Raw genomic sequence first — 16,250 nt, 5'->3', positions numbered from 1 at the left:
CTTCTGCCTCTGGCCAGTGCTGAGAACGGTTACTAGCGGGGCTGCCCCCAGCTCCCTGGGGCCAAAGCAGCAGCCCCCCCCTTTGCTCCCCAGCCCAGGAGGGGGCGCAGAGCTGCCCCTCCCCACGGAGGCCTCACCTGGGTGCCCACGTCCAGGGTCCCCAGGTGTGTCCCCGTGGCTGGGGGGGGTCTCTCGTCCCACGCGCTGTCTGCAGCACGGACCCCCCCATCCCCAGCGAGCCGCCGCCGCAGAGGCAGGGGGAGGGACCGGGCCTGGAGCCGCCTCCGGGAGGAGGAGACGCCGACGGGGCTGAGCGGCCCCCCTCGGCCCTGCCGAGCCAGACTTCGCTGCACACCAGAGCTGGCCCCGGCCTCGGGACCGACCCGTCCAGAGCCGCTTCCCCCTCGCCCGGGACGGGGCCAGCACCGGGACCCGAGCGTCTCGGCAGCGTCCCCTGGGCGCCCCGTCCAGCATGAGCCGCCGGGGCATGGCCGCCCACACCCAGACCCGCATCCGCACGGAGCGCTTCGCCGACAGCTACACGCTGCTGGGCCGGGAGCTGGGCAGGTGAGCGGCGGGCTGGAGGGGTCCCCCGTGGTGCCCCCAGGCTGGGGACCCGCTCGCCCCTCAGTCACCGGCCCGCAGCAAGGAGAGGGGGGCTGAGTCTGGCAGGTGCGGGGGGGGGGTGTGTTTCACTTTGTACGTGTGTCAGTGTGTGAATGTGTGTGTGTGAGACCGCTCAGCTTGTGCTTGGCAGTGTGTGAATTAGTTGGGGGGGGGGATGTGTGTTGCTGTGTGTGAATGGCCCGGGTGTCGCTGTGGGGTGTGTGTGTCGCTGTGTGTGTGAATGGCCCGGGTGTCGCTGTGTGTGTCGCTGTGTGTGTGAATGGCCCGGGTGTCGCTGTGTGTGTCGCTGTGTGTGTGAATGGCCCAGGTGTCGCTGTGTGTGTCGCTGTGTGTGTGAATGGCCCGGGTGTCGCTGTGTGTGTCACTGTGTGTGTGAATGGCCTGGGTGTCACTGTGGGTGTGTGTGAATGGCCCGGGTGTCGCTGTGGGTGTGTGTGTCACTGTGGGTGTGTGTGAATGGCCCGGGTGTCGCTGTGTGTGTGTGTCACTCTGTGTGTGTGTGAATGGCCCAGGTGTCGCTGTGGGTGTGTGTCACTGTGTGTGTGTGTGAATGGCCCAGGTGTCGCTGTGGGTGTGTGTCACTGTGTGTGTGTGTGAATGGCCCAGGTGTCGCTGTGGGTGTGTGTCACTGTGTGTGTGTGTGAATGGCCCGGGTGTCGCTGTGGGTGTGTGTGTCACTGTGTGTGTGTGTGAATGGCTCGGGTGTCGCTGTGTGTGTCACTGTGTGTGTGTGTGAATGGCCCGGGTGTCACTGTGTGTGTGTGTGAATGGCCCGGGTGTCGCTGTGGGTGTGTGTGTCACTGTGTGTGTGTGTGAATGGCCCGGGTGTCGCTGTGGGTGTGTGTCACTCTGTGTGTGTGTGAATGGCCCGGGTGTCGCTGTGGGTGTGTGTCACTGTGTGTGTGAATGGCCCGGGTGTCTCGGCCTGGGGAAGCGTAGGCCAAGCGCTGTTTTGGGGCCTCGCCCCCCGGCTGCGAGCGCCCGTGGTGGGGGCCGCGAGTGCGCGGTGGAAGTTGGGAGCAGGCTCCGAGCCCCCGGGGGGGGCGCGATGTGTGTGGCCTCGCTTGGGGCCGTACCGCTGGTGCCCACATGCGGGGAGCACTGAACAAAGCTGCCCCCGTGGGCGTCACAGCCCAGGGCCACTGAGGCAGGGGACAAGCCCTGAGCCCGGGGCCCTGCAGGTTGTGGCAGCAGCTCTTGGCTGAGAGCTGGGGACGGGAGAGGAGGTGGTGGAATCGCCAGATGCCGCCAGGCCCTTGGGGTTTGTCACTCACTCTGCCGCCTGGAGCAGGGGTGGGGAGGCCTCCTTGCAGGCACCGCCAGTGTCCTCAGCTGACCCCTAAGCCAGGCTTGCAGCAGGGAGCTGGGCACAGCACGGACTGGGGGGTGGGGGGATGCCACTGGGATCCCCCTCCCCTCTGGGGCCTGAAATAACCCGTGGGGGGCATGGAAAGGGCCTTTCCTAGCCCATCTCCTCACTTCGCTGGTGCTTCTGGCACCAACCGAAAGTGCCCAGGTCGGGCTGCGGCGTCTGGGGGAGGGGAAGGAAATACAGCAGCTTCTGGTGAGGGAAGTATCTCTTGTCGCACAAACCACAGCCACACACGGGGGCAGAGAGCCCTCCTTGGGCAGAGAGCCTGTAACCCTTCCCCCCCCCCCCCAGGCAGAGAGCCTGTAACTGTTCCCCCCCCCGCCCACGGGGCAGAGAGCCCTGCACCCCCATCTCTCTGAGACCTTCCCCCGGCGCCTGGCTTTGTCAAACGCTGGTTTTCCCGCCGCTGAAGTGCCGTTTGGCTGTAGCTGCCCGGTGTCAGGCGGGGGGAGCTGGTTGCAGGGAGGTCCCCCAGCATTTCAGTGCTCTGCAGACTGTCGGAAGCCGAGTGCGGTGCGGTTTCTTGCTTAGAGCAAGTCCCTTGCTACCTGCTGAGTTCCTGCTAGCCAAGAGGAGACCAATCTCCCGGTGGCGTGCGGCTCTGCACAGAGCGGAGTCACTGGGTGCTGGGCAGGTGGCGTGCCCTAGGCGTAGCACGAGCAGCCACCGGCATGGGGGAGCTCTCTGTGTTTAGCAGGCTGCTGGCACCCACCCTGGCTATCTTTAGCAGCACACTCTGCCCGGGACAGACGGCTGCAGCTGGGTTCTTGTGGCGGAGGCTATTTCTGAGCCGGAGCCTGATGCCCTCGCGGCCTGGGCGAGGACTTGGCATCTCACCCTGTCTTAGCCATTGTGCCAGCCGCCTCTTGCCCTAGTCCACACTGGCTGCTGCCTGCCCTCAGCAAGGGGAAGGTAGCACAGAGGCTGGCCCCCACCTTCCGACCCTGAGAACGTCACCCTGGGAGCAGCCCGCAGGGCCTCCTTTCCGTCTGTGCCTGTGGCCCAGGGGCCAGTGCGGCCCTGTTTCTGGCAGAGCCAGGAGATAGGCCCAGCTGCCCCACCCCAGTGTCTGAGCGTCACAGTCACTGGTGGATTGTGTCCCCCCAGCCTCCCTGCGAGGAAGGGAACAATCATCTCCATCCCACTGCTGGGGACTGAGGCCCAGAGAGATGAAGGGACGCAGCCAAGGTCACACGGGGAGTCTGTGGCAAAGATGGGAACTGAACCCAGGTCTCCGGTGTCCAGCGCAGTGCACAGTCCTTGTACCGCCGGAAAGAGCCGAGAGACCCCTAGTGGGTGGCTGTGTAGCCCCTCCCCGCCCCTCAGGGAGTGGCGCCTGCTCTCCTTATGCTTTTTTTAAAGAGGAATTTAAGCATGAAGTTCAGAGCTTGTGAAAGTGAGAGACAAACTGCCCATGGCTGGAGCCAGGCCCAGTCCTGAGCAAGCCTCCTGCAGCAGCTCTGCTGGTGCCCCTCTAGCCCGCCCTGCAGCCCTTGCTACTCACCCGGGCTCCCTAGACACAAGCTTTTCTGGTGCCCCACAACCTTGACCGACAGCCCCCTCTTCCACCCCCCCAGCCATTCCTGTTCTGGGTCTCTCTCGAGTGGGGTCGGCACATCAGGCTGGCCTGGGAGGTGCATAAGGAGGAGCCAAGATGAACCAAATCCAGTCTGCTGGGGAAACACCTGCCCCCGCCCCCGTGGTTGGGCCCAGATGCCATTGGGTGGCACCTGTGAGCCCAGAGTGCTGGGTTCAAAGCTGCTGGGCCCTGCTGGGCTGCACAGCCCCCATGCCCATCTCCTGGCACTGTCTGATCTGAGCAACACTTCGAGGACCCACCCAGGAGTCCGGCTGACCACAGAGCTGGGAGCTTGCTGGTCCCTGCATTTCCTGGGCATAGAGGGAAGCAGAACCGGGGGGCTCCTTTCGGGCACCTAGCCCCTGGCCTGCTCCCTGCATCATCCTCAGGAGCTCGCTGGCTGCAGCTGCCCCTCTGGCTTTGGGAGCACAAGCCATGGAAGCAGGTGGCTCATTTCCTGCAGGAGGAGAAGTGGCTCCAGGCGGAGCCTGTCTCATCTGCCCCAGCTTAGCACAGGACACCCTGGGGACGAGCCCCACAGTGTGGGTCTGCAGAGAAGGGGCTGCGGTCTCCTTCAGCTGCCCTGGCCGTGGGGTCCAGTGAGGAGCAGTTGGGGTGGGGGGTGTCAACTCCTCGAGCTGCAGGGAGAGAGCGAGATGCTGACCCGCTGCGGCATGAAACGTCCCTGCAGCGCGACGCACTCGTGTCCAATTTCCGCTCGCTCAGGGGCAATGAACAGGCTCCTGGGGACGGGAGGCCGTGAATCCTGGGTCAGCCCAGGCTGGGCACACGGTGGAGACGGCTGGCCGAGCTCCTGGGAAGGGAGCTCCTCTAGCTGGGTGGTGGCTGGAGCAAAGGGCTCTGGGGCTGCTGGGCGGGAGGCAAAGGGCATCCCCCTGGGCTGGAATTCCAGTCGCTGCTCCTGCCCCACTTCTCTGTGCACCTGACCAGGGAGGCCAGCGGCTCCCAGCTTACCCCAGGGTCCCCAGGCTGCATGGCAATAAACTGGAGGGTTCATCCTGGAGGGAGGGCCCACCCTTCCCCCCCAACTGCTTGGCCCAGCCCAGGAGAGTGCAGAGCAGCTGCTGCCCATGCCTGCCGCAGGGCGTTAAGTGACCCGCAGGGAGCCCTGGCTCAGAGAGGGGAGTCCTGCCATGCTCCTGCCAGGTGCCATAGTGGCTGGGGCCAGCTGACCAGTGAATTGGACTAGCCCATGCCCCAGTGGTCCCTGGAGAGCCCTGGGCCCAGGACAGGTTGCGTGCTGCCAGTGGAAAGCCAGCTCCCAAAGTGGGGCTCCCCCGGGGACGAGCGGCTGTCGCCAGAGGTGGCCCTGAGAACAGCCGAGTGGCTTGGGGCTGGGCAGGAGCCAGCTCTCCAGTTCTGTCCAATGGTGCAGCCGGGGGAGCAGCCGGGCGAGGGGTCTGTCATCTCTCGCTAGCCTCACCCAGGCCACTTGTCTCTGGAGCCCGGGGACAGGGGATGGGCGGCCTGCCTGAGGGGCCAACTCCCTAAAAGGGCCTTGCTAGGAGAGGCCCCAGACACTGCGTGTGGCAGGTCGGGCCTGGCTGGGTGGCCTGGCCTGTGACGCGCCGATTGACGCCCGGGGACAAGGGCTAGGTCCCTGGGTGGCTCCGGCTAATTGGGAGCAATTTGCTCTGGCTTCCTCCCGCTTTTCTTCGGGGCCAATGACGCGAGACAGGGAGAGACTCAGGCTGTACAAGGGCCCAGGTGCTGGCTGATGCACGGTTTCCTGGCATGGCATGGCACAGCGTGGGGCAGGCTGGCAAGGGTGAAGGGCTGCTTCGTGCCAGGATGGGGTGGCCTGTGCCAGCCAGGAAAGCCCTGTCTCTCTCTCTCTCATAGCCAAGGGGCAGTTTTGGTAGGGCTGGGCTGGGACTTCGCCTGGAAGCCGGGTTCTGCTTGGGCTTATGGGGTGGTTGGAGCCAGAGCTGGGGGGCCAGGGTGAGGTGGCTGCGATCCTGTGCAGGGTGAGTGCTCGGCTCCTCTGGCTCGCAGGAGGGGCTGCCGCTGTCTGGTTGTGGCTGGAGCCGTGTGGGTCGGTTGGGACCCACGTGTATGGCATGAAGCAGCCTGTGGGGGAAGTGCTGGCAGGTCTCTGAGCTCCTGCTGGCTGCTGCCCCAGGGTCTCCTGGGGCTTGGTGGGCACAGTGCAAGTGGGCCTGTGTGCTGGGGTTCTGGGGTGCCCCCAGCTGCCGCTCGCTGAGGAGCGGAGTCTGGTGCCTGGGACACGTGGTTCCCCTTAGGCGAGGGGTTCCTGGAAACGGCAGCAGGGAACCTCTCTGTTTACACGGTGAGATCCTGGGATCCTGGCTCCTCCCTGCCCCGCGTGACCCTTCTGCCTGCAGGGCGGGAGCTACCCCGGCCCCTGCTTGGTGGCTTCTTCCCCCCGGGTGCAAATCTGCAGGGCGCTCCCCTGGCAGGGGGATGGGGGCGTCTGAGTGGCTCTGGGGCTGGCCCTGGGGGAGCTAAGCTGCAAGTCGTGCTCCCCCACAGGGAGGGGGCCCTGTGGATACCGCAGGTCCCAGAGGTCCCCAGCCAGGCTGTCACTCTCCAGCCCCAGAACGCAGCTGTGGATAATGGGGATACCGGGCCGTACCCCTGCTCGGGGGCCACAGGGGAGCTGTAGGGTCTCTGCAGTGCTGGGGGCCGGGTTGGCAGTCGGGGTGCATGACGCTGGGGAGGCCTGTGCACCCCCTTCTCAGCACTGAGTAGAGCCATCTCCGCTCTCCCTCTGACCCAGGCCCCTGTATGCTCCCCCCGCCGGGCCTCCCTGTCAGCGCCCGCCCTGGGCCTGGCACCGCCGGTGGGTGCAGGCCATAGCAGGGGAGGCTGAAGGCTCCTTCACTGGCCCGAGTACCACTTAAACCCTTCAGGCCAGCACCCCCAGCCTGGCTGCTCCTTCACCTCTGTGTCCCCAGCTTCCTGCGGGAAGCAGAGGCTGGGGCATTTGCACAAAGGGGGCTGCTCGGTCACAGGCTGGGGCAGGGGGGTGTACCCCCATGGGGGAGAGGACCGTGGGCACTACAGCCTGTGGGGGACGGGCAGGGGGTTGGGCCCAGGGCTGGGGGCCCAGGGCTGGTCCCTGAGTCGCGGAAGCTGCACCTTGTGGTGACTCTCACAGCTCAGGGGCTCGCCGGGGCGGGGGCTGGCTGCGAAGAGATGGGGAGGGAGGGCAGGGGGGGCCGCGCAGCGTGGGGAGGGGGCGTGGTGATGGAGGGGCCGGGGCCAGCCCCTGCTCAGTTCCCTGGTGGCTCCTTTCCGCAGGGGCAAGTTCGCGGTGGTGAAGAAGTGCCTGGAGAAGGCCACGGGCCGGGAGTTCGCAGCCAAGTTCCTGCGGAAGCGGCGCAAGGGCGAGGACTGCCGGCTCGACATCATCAACGAGATCGCCGTGCTGGAGCTGGCCGCCCGCAGCCCCCACGTGGTGGATCTGCACGAAGTCTACGAGACGCCCGCCGAGATCGTGCTGGTGCTGGAGTGGTGAGTGCCGGACGGCGGCTCGGGTCGGGGCTCCTCGCCGCCATGGGCCTGGGCAGACAGGGCCCCCTGCCCCTCACGCCTCGGCCCCACGCTGAGCCCAGCCGGGGCCCCACGCTGCCTCACCTCTTTGCTGGTCTCACGGCCCCAGCCCTTCCATACACGCCCCTGGCTCTGCATCGCGAAGGCTGCCCGCTGGGCCCATTCCCTGGTTCAGCCAGTGGGGTCGGCGGGGGCAGGACCCTCTACAGAGCGGGGCATGGTCTCAAGTTGCAGTGGGGGAGGTTTAGGTTGGATATTAGGAAAAACGTTTTCACTAGGAGGGTGGAGAAGCGCTGGCATGGGTTCCCTAGGGAGGTGGTGGAATCTCCCTCCTTTGGGGTTTTTAAGGTCAGGCTTAACGAAGCCCTGGCTGGGATGATTTAGTGGGGATCGGTCCTGCTTCGAGCAGGGGGTTGGACTAGGTGACCTCCTGAGGTCCCTTCCCACCCAGAGATTCGAGGATTCTCCTTGGTGCTGCAGGGAGGTGTCTCTGATCAGGGCCCTGCAGCCTCCTGTGGCTAGAACGTTCTTCCCAGGGTCCTAGAACAGCCTGTCCATAGAGTGCGGACAGGGGGTACCTACAGGCTGCAGTGGGGCCCGTGTCAGGGCACCAGCTCCCTGCCCTGCCTGGCACCTGTGCTTGAAACCTGCTGCCTCGGCTGGCTGCATGGCTGGGGCTGAGCTCAGCAGGAAGTGACTTAACCAGAGCGTGTCTGAGAAACAGCCTCAGCCCCGTTTCTCAGCTCTCTTTCCGGGCAGCTGCTGATCTCGGGGCCGCATCCTGCCCGCACGGCTCCACCACAGGGCCCAGGCTGGGTCCCTAGAGAGCGTGGCTTCCTGTCTGGGGCCTCTGCACGAACCAGGCCAGGCTCACTTACCGGGAAAGAGACCCAGGTGGTGCCGGGACAGTGACGTAGGGACGGGAGTGGCAGGAGACAGGAGTGACACACCGCAGGGCTGAGGGGACGGTGGGGCTGATCATGGGGTGGAACGGAGCAAGGGGGACCCTGTGCTGTTGGTGGGGGAGGGCTGGTTCTATGGGTCCGGCAGCCCCCTGCAGTGGGAAAGGAGCTCTTGCTACTGGCAGGGCCTCTGGACGGTCCCATGCTCTGCCCTCCAGAGGCTGGTGGGTCGGGGCGGTGTGTGGAGGGGTGCCAACCCAGCCTGCCTGGGGAGCACCCTCCCAGGGAGGAGGGAGAGCTCGACCTTCATGTCCCTGTAGGGACTGGACGGAGCAAGGCCTAGGGGGCATTCCTCACTCAGGCCAGGTCGGAACCGGTGACCCTGAGGTGCTGGGACCCTCCTAAGTACCCCCCTCACTGGTCCTGGAACAAGCGGGAGGGGCTGGGCTGGGGCTGGCTGTTGCCGGCACGATGCCATGGGCACGTGAGGCAGGCTGGGCATCCGGGTAACGAGCGTGTTGGGCATGGATGCTACCCTGGGCCCCTTGCGCCAGTGTAAACACCAGCTAATTACACAGCCCTTGACGTGGTGCTGGCAGCAGGCACCTGCCCAGGTGGCTGGGGGACCCCGTGAGACCTGGGCCTTCCTGGCAACTACACCCCTCCCCGCTGGGCACGCAGGTGGAAACAGAAGCTTGCAGCTGCTCTGGGGATTTTCTGAAAGCGCCTCGCTAGCCCTGGGGGTCTTGGGCCCGCTGGAAAGGCGGATGGATTCTGCTCCCCAGCTGGCCCCTGCCCGCTGCCGGCGTGCTGTGCGGCCGCTGGGAAAGGTGCGTGGGTGGCAGTCTCTGAAACGCGGCGGTAGCTCGGCCTCGAGTTCCCAGAAGCAGCCAGTGGTTTTGTCTGTGTTTTCTGCACCCAGAACGGGGCTGTGATCTGCTCTCGCTGTAACCACAGCATGAGGTGAGCTAAGCAAACCTGCCCGTCCGCACGCTCCCTCCGCTCCTGCAGTGGGGCTGACAAGCCGCATCCGAGATCAGGGCCCCCAGTGCGCAGTGCAGAGCCTAGCGCAGTCCCTGCCTACAGGTTTCAAGCTGACTAGGCAAGACCAGGGTGGGAGGGGACCAGAGAAGGGAAGGAACAGGCCCAAGGTCCCATGGCAAGTCAGGAGTAGAACCTAGGTGTTCGGACACCCAGTCCAGGGCCCTCACCACTGGGCCTTGCTGCCTCTGATGTCCCCTAGAGAGTCCCCCCAGATTTGAGGAGCAGCTCAGCCTGGAGTGACCCCTCCGTGGCCTTGCCTACACTGGGGACTGGCCCCAGTTCCTGCAGTCACAGAACCCACGGCTCCCTGCCTGGGCCAGCTGCTACCTCGCCCCTCTGCTCAGGTGCGCCGAGCGCACAAAGCCAGGGCACCAGGGGCAGCGCCCTGCAGCCCCGGAAAGCCACGATCTGCCCCCTCCCTTCCTGGCTTCCAGCGGGGGCCAGAGGGCGTGGTTACCCGCTAGCCTCCCGCGTGGCTGAGCGTGGCACGGCAGGCACTCCCGGTCTCGTGGGCTCAGCCCTCCAGCTGACTCCCTCAGAATTCAGTCCCCTTCCAGGGTAACAAACCAAGGCTGCTTTCACCCCACTTGGGCTCCCTTCAGGCCAGTCCCCTCAGAGTTACCTTCCTGCCTCTGGACTAGAGCCCCGCGTCCCAGGCACCTTCCCGGAGCCCCCAGCAACCTGCTGCAGCCCCTCACTCGGGGCCGGGGCCAGCCCAGCTGCTCGCTGTGGTTCCTCTACTCAACCTGAGGTCTCAGCTCCTCCAGGGCCATCACCCCTCTGATCCCAGCCAGCTGGGGCCAGCAGCCAGCAGCTCCCTTTAAAGGGCCAGCCAGCCTGCGCTGGGGTTAGCTGCCACGATGCACATCGCTGGACTCCAAAGGGGAGGTCTGGGAAGAGGATCCTGGGGTGGCAGGGCCGGGGATGGGCAAAGACCCACCCATCCCACTGGGGCACCTAGACTGGGGCCTGCTCTGAAGCCGTATCCAACCCTTCCTGCCCTCACTGGTCCCATGGGTGCAGGCTCCACAGGGAGGTTTCTGGCTCTCCCAGTTCCTGGAGGCCAACCCCTGGTTCCCTCCCAGCCTGGGCCTGCCTGGCACTGTGACCCCTTGCCAGGAGGCTGGGAACAGCCCTGTGGGCCAGTTGGCAGGGAAACGGCCCCGGCAGTTCCTGGTTAATCACTGGCACAGGCTGGAGGGTGTCCTGCGCAGAGCTGCAGAGACACCCCGGGCGAGGAACCAGCCCGGCGGGCGCCTAGGAACATGCTGCATCCTGGCTGTTTGGGGGCACCTTAGGGTCAGCAGCGTGGGAACGAGCAGCTCCATGGGGACGGTGCCGTGCTCCCTGCGCCCCCTGCCGGGGCTGGGCCTGGAGCCGGGCGCTGGGGCAGGCAGGGCCTTGCCAGGCTGGGTGCACGGCCCTGCCCTCTGGGCGCTGGGGCTGCTGCTGCGGTGACATAACCAGCGAGTAGCAGGCTGGGTGTTGGCCCCGGCGGCTGGGCCAGGAGAGTGAGCTGCTAAGAGCCGTCTCCTGGGATCCCGGCAGGAGGGGGCTGGGGAACGGGGCCCTAGGGGGGGCTGTGCTGACGCAGGGAATGGGGGTGGAGCCCTTCCCCGAGGGGTCCCCGCCCGCCTGCCATTTGTGAAACGAGCAGAGTCAGGATGCCTAGGTTCGACTCCCAGCACTGGAGGGGAGCGGGGCCGAGTGCTTAGCACCAGGGGTGGAGGGGGAGGCTGGGAGCCAGGTGCCAGAGCTGTGCCTGCAGTGGGGAAAAGGGGGGGGGTTAGCGTGCGATGGGGGGCGGGCTAGCACATGCAGGTGCTCTGTCCCCCCCTCACCTGCCGTCCCCCCCACCAGCGCGGCCGGCGGGGAGATCTTCCAGCAGTGCGTGGCGGAGCAGGACGAGGCCTTCACCGAGCGGGACGTGATCCGGCTGGTGCGGCAGATCCTGCGTGGCGTCGCCTACCTGCACCAGAACAATGTCGTCCACCTGGACCTGAAGGTACCGGCGAGGCCGGGCGGGGGAGGGCGGCCGTTCCTGCCCGAGGTGGGTCTGGCACCCGCCTTGCTGGGGGCGCCCGGGAGGGCGGTCAGATGGACACAAGCTTGGAAAGGGCTGGTTCCCCCAGCGCTCCCAGCAGCCTCCCCTTGCCCCGGCACCAGGGCCCCTGCCCTCGGCTCACACCCTGCCCCTGCCCCGCAGCCCCAGAACATCCTCCTGACCAGCAGCAGTCCCCTGGGCGACATCCGCATTGTGGACTTCGGGCTGTCGCGCCGGGTGGACGCCGTGCGGGAGGTGCGCGAGATTCTGGGCACGCCGGAGTACGTGGGTAAGTGGCACCTCGGCTGGCAGCAGAGACCGGGGATGGGCGGGGGAAGGGGGCGGGGATGGGGGGGGACCATCCCTGTTGGGCTGCAGACAACGGTCGTGCACTCACGGGGGTGAATCTGCCCCAAGTGCCTGGGTTCTGAGCCATGTACCCAAGGGCCCTGGCACCTCGCTCCAGCAGAGACGGGCACGGGGCATGGGTCCCGCCCCGAGCCGGTTCAGCCCTGTGCTGAGCTCGCTGCGCAGCTGCTGCCCCCTCCAGTGCCCCCCGCTGCCGGCCTGGGCGCCCTCCTCACCCAGGGGCAGAGTCGCTGGCAGAGGCTGGCCCCAGCGGCAGGGCCCGTAACTCCCGTACGTTTCCCTTTGCAGCCCCCGAGGTCCTGAGCTACGAGCCCATCAGCACAGCCACCGACATGTGGTAGGTTTCTGGGGTCCCTTTGCCCTCTCCTGGGGGCACGCGTCAGCTCTGGCCTGTTGTGGGTCAGGGTGGCGGGTCTGTCCTTTCGCCTGTGGGGTGGGAGCAGGGTAACGGCGCACGGGGGTCCGGCGCTAAGAGGCGGCTGGTGATGTTCCCCCCACCACAGGTCACCAGGTAGCTGCAGCGTTTGCTTGCGGTGCCTCGTCAGCAGAGCTGAGTTCCTGCTTGTCCTGGCATGGGGCACCCCGGGAGAGGGCGCGAATCTCCCCCGCCCCTGCAGATACTCTCCCCCCAGAAGGCGCTCTGCCCCGCCCCAGGGTCCTCGGCCCCTCACCCAGTGGGGGGCGCAGTGCCCACTTGGGGCATGACCAATACTGCTGCGGGGGTGTGGGGGGGTGCACAGGGCTAGGTCCCCTCCATCGGCCCCCCCAGCTCCGGGAAGGACTCTCAGCAGAGGCGTGGGGGTGACAGGGGGCTCAGCCTGGGGAGGGGCCGGGAGGTGAGCACAGCCAGCGAGTCTCATGGGTCTGGCCTTGGCTGTGGGGCTGTGCCACCCTGTCGGCTGTCTCCTCCCGTCACACACAGACCAGGCGGCTAGCGCCGGGGGGAGCCAGGCCCTGGCCCGCTGGGCTCCCCGCGGGCTCTGACCTCAGGGCCTCTCCCCAGGAGTGTCGGGGTGCTGACCTACGTCATGTTGACGGGCGAGTCGCCGTTCCTGGGTGACACCAAGCAGGAGACCTTCCTGAACATCTCGCAGGTGAACGTGCAGTTCCCGCCTGACGTCTTCCAGGGCATCTCTGCCCAGGCCATCGACTTCATCCGCTCCCTGCTCGTCAAGAACCCCAGGTACCTGCTGCTGCCCCCTGGCCTGTGTCTCGGCGTCCCCGCGCGATGCTCTGGAACTGCTCCCCATGAAGCCAGGCAGGACTCTGGGGAAGTCTCCTCTCCGGGAGCAGCCTGTCTGCAGGACACACAGCTCACCCGGCTTCCACCTCCCTGTGTCTGACCTCGGAGCATTCAGCCTCCTCTGCCCCTCCGGGCGCTTCCCCCAGCGAGTCCACCCAGGCGGGGTCCTGGGGAAACCAGAGGGTCCTGCCCCCAACTCCGCAGTTAGACGGGACTCTCCGCCAGCCAGTAAAACAGAAGGTTTATTAGACGACAGGAACATGGTCTAACACAGAGCTTGTAGGTGCAGAGAACGGGACCCCTCAGCTGGGTCCATTTTGGGGGGGCAGTGAGCCAGACAGCCACGTCTGCACTTCACTCCATGTCCCAGCCAGCCCCAAACTGAAACTCCCTCCCACCCCTCCTCCTCTGGGCTTTGTTTCTTTCCCGGGCCAGGAGGTCACCTGATTCCTTTGTTCTCCGACCCTTTAGCTCTCACCTTGCAGGGGGGAAGGGCCCAGGCCATCAGTGGCCAGGAAACAGGGTGTCGGCCATTCTCTGTGTCCAGACCCCTGCACACACCTGCCCTCTAGGGCTCTGCAACGATCATACACCCTTATCCCACCACCTAGATACTTAAGAACTGCATAGGGGAAACTGAGGCACCCCCAAAATATTCAGAGGAAACATTAAGAACAGTCCCACTTTGTCACACCTTGCCACGCCAGCCTCAGGCATGTGGCACCCGGGTCAGAGCCTCCTGCCAAGTACGCGCTCCCGGCACCTGGGGAGATCAGCCCTGGAGCTGGCCTCGCTGGTGTCCCTGGGGAGGGGGCTCGTTGCTTGGCTGTCACCCCTGATGCGAGCACGGTACGGGAGGAAGGCTGGGCTCTCGGAGCTACGGGAAGGCAGGGCAGCCCCGGGGCAGCGATGCGGGCCGGGGGCAGTCGCAGGGGTAGGGCCGAGGACTCCGAGGCTGAGAGCACTAATCCCCTCCCTCCTGCCCGCAGGAAGCGGGCCAAGGCCGAGCAGTGCCTCCAGCACCCCTGGCTGGCCCCAGCCCCAGCCCCGGCGGTGGAGCTGGTGTCCCCGGTGCGGGCTGAGACGGAGCAGGCCCCGGCGAGCGAGGGCAGCAGTGGCCCCGAGGAGGACAAGGAGCTGGTGCTGGTGGCCTCCTACACAATGCCCTGCCCCTGCCGGCAGCTGGGGGGCCTGGAGGGGCGGGAGACGGAGCTGCCCGGGGCGCGGAAGCCCTTCCCAGCCCTGCAGGAGATTGCCCAGGAGTTGGTGTGCTGAGCCGGCAGCCCGCGCCCCCTCTGCCCGCTGCCTTGGAGAGCAGCACACAGGACTCGCCGTGGGCCTGCTGGGCACATTTCCGAGCCTGCCCCGGACTCAGGAGGGACGGGCCCCTGGAGGGGTGGCCTCCCTGGGAGCAGGAGCAGCTTCGCCTCGGTCCCGGGAGAGCCAGACGGGATAGGTTGGGTCACTGGGGGGGAGGGGAGCCCCCCACTGTCAGTGATGGGGACAGGAGCACCCGTTACCAGCAGGAGCTTGCTGGGGTCACTGCCCCACAAAGCTGGACCAGGCAGCGGCTGCAGGAGGAGACCGAGCCCCTGTGGCCTCTATGGGAGACAAACACCTTGGAAAAGCCCTGGGGGTCACCCCTAGATCCCCACAATTCAAACTGCAAACCGAAATCTGCGGCAGCTTCCCCTGGAGTTGGGCAGAGCAGCTGCCGGCAGGAGCACAGGGCCTGGCAGGGCAGAGGCTGCTTCAGCTCCGAACCCAGGAAGCTCCATTTGGGGGCTACGGCACAGGGATGCCCCCCCCATCCTGGTGGGGGGCATGGAAGGGCCCCACGGCCTGGCCCCGCCCCGCCCCACCCCACCCAGCAGCAGACCCAAGCTTTGCCTCTTGTTTCTGAATTAGCAAATAATGTACTGCTCCACTTGGGCCGGGGGGAGGTCCACTGGGCCGCAGTGACTCTCTGTTCTGTGCCAACGTGCTGGACACGGGGAGAGCCCTGGTGAGGGCAAGGGGCAGGTGGCACCAGGAGGTGGCCGTGCCACCAGATTTCCACTGACGCTCCAGGTGCCGATTGCAGGGGAAACTGGAGCAGCCCACGGTCTGCCTGCCTTCACACCTTGGCATCAAGCCGCCAGGCAGGGACCGAACTGGGAGCTCCTGCCAGCGGGTGCCAGTGGGCTCCCGCTCAGGGCAGCCCGTGGGGCAGCAGCCAGGGCCTGGCGCTCCCAGCTGCGGCTGCGCCCGGCGCTGGGCTTGGCGGCTGCCGCGGCCGCGCTGCCGGGTGCTGCTGCTTGACACGTGGTTGCTTCATGATTTTGAAATAAAGGATTAAAGTTTCTCTCTTTAAAAATATTATAGCTCCTCCCCCAGGGGGTTCCCATGGGCCCCGTGCCCCACAGGGGCCCCACACACTCACCCAGGCAGGCACAGAGCCTAGCTAGGGCTGGTACAACCGGCCTCTGCCCCAGGGCTACGGCCACCCCAGCAGGGCCCACTGCCTGCCTCTCCCCGCCAGACGCAAGCCCGGGCTCCATGCGAGCGGTTTGGGCAGGGCAAGGGGGGGCTGCCAGTGCAATGGGACGGGGAGGAGCAGGTGTCCCAGGCCCCAGTGACCTGCTGACTCTGGCTTTGAAGTGAGCAGATTGCAGGGGCTCCCCCAGCCGCTGAGGGCTGAGGCCCCATGGGGGCTGCAGTTCCGGCCGGCACAGGTGAGCTCGGCCCCCGCGGTGCATAGGACGGGCGGTGCGTTCCCCGGTGCGGCGAGCTCCTGGGAGCGATGGCAGAGCAGACGGCCATTGACTCGTAGCCCCCAGTGCCTGACTCCCTGCCAGGGCCATGACAACAGCCCAGCATCACAATCCCACCTGGTCGGCACGGTGCTGCTGGGCTCAGGAGCCACCCAGGGGAGCTCAGTACAGTTTGCTGCTCTGCCAGGCGGGCACCGGTTCACCCCCTTCCCCTGGAATGCACCCAGGAAATGCCCCGTGGCTCTGAGGATGTGCACATGGCAGCACAAGTGGTGCCCCCATCTCAGCTGGCGTAGCTGGCTCGGGTGGTACATGGCCTGACCCATGCCCAGCCCTGCGCGTGGCTGCACTGTACCGGAGCTGGGACCTAGGGCAGAAGGAACAAACCCAGGCACCCACCTCCCCATCCTCCCTGGGGCTGGCTCTTTCCTCCAGCTCCCCTGCCTCAGCTCCTGGGGCACGGGCTTGGTGGCCGAGCCACCTCCCCCCAGCTCGGTGGGCTTGCACAGGGCAGCTTCATCAGTCTCTGCTCCCACATAAGGTGCAGTGAGGAGCTAAGTGGCTCCAATTTCCCGGAGCCCCACACAGCCCCGGTAGGCAAGTCCTGCTAGCACCCAGTGCCTGCCGGGCAGCCCGTCTCCATGCACCCAGCGCCCCCCAACAATCCAGGCATCCTGCACGGGGGTTTGCCCAACAACGTGCTCATGGCCATGTGCCCTGGATGAATGGCCAGCACCCCCGCAGCACCTCCTTGGAGCTGAGCACAGGGGCTCTGACCCA

At 66.3% G+C, this 16,250-nt stretch overlaps 1 protein-coding gene across 1 annotated transcript; it reads left to right on the top strand.

Moving 5' to 3' along the window:
• The first annotated feature begins 304 nt into the window (after nt 1-304).
• On the top strand, nt 305-15,073 carry LOC311513756 (serine/threonine-protein kinase 17A-like). The gene is made up of 7 exons (XM_084615828.1): nt 305-567; nt 6,864-7,076; nt 10,922-11,066; nt 11,268-11,394; nt 11,763-11,811; nt 12,478-12,657; nt 13,707-15,073. Exons 1-7 carry the CDS (start codon nt 473-475, stop codon nt 13,990-13,992), a joined length of 1,095 nt encoding a protein of 364 aa, XP_084471954.1. The 5' UTR covers nt 305-472; the 3' UTR covers nt 13,993-15,073.
• The last annotated feature ends 1,177 nt before the right edge of the window (nt 15,074-16,250 follow it).

This window comes from Lepidochelys olivacea, assembly GCF_965140295.1.
Source record: "Lepidochelys olivacea isolate rLepOli2 genome assembly, chromosome: 27".
NCBI lineage: Eukaryota > Metazoa > Chordata > Testudines > Cheloniidae > Lepidochelys > Lepidochelys olivacea.
This window is presented reverse-complemented; position numbering and strand designations above follow the sequence as displayed.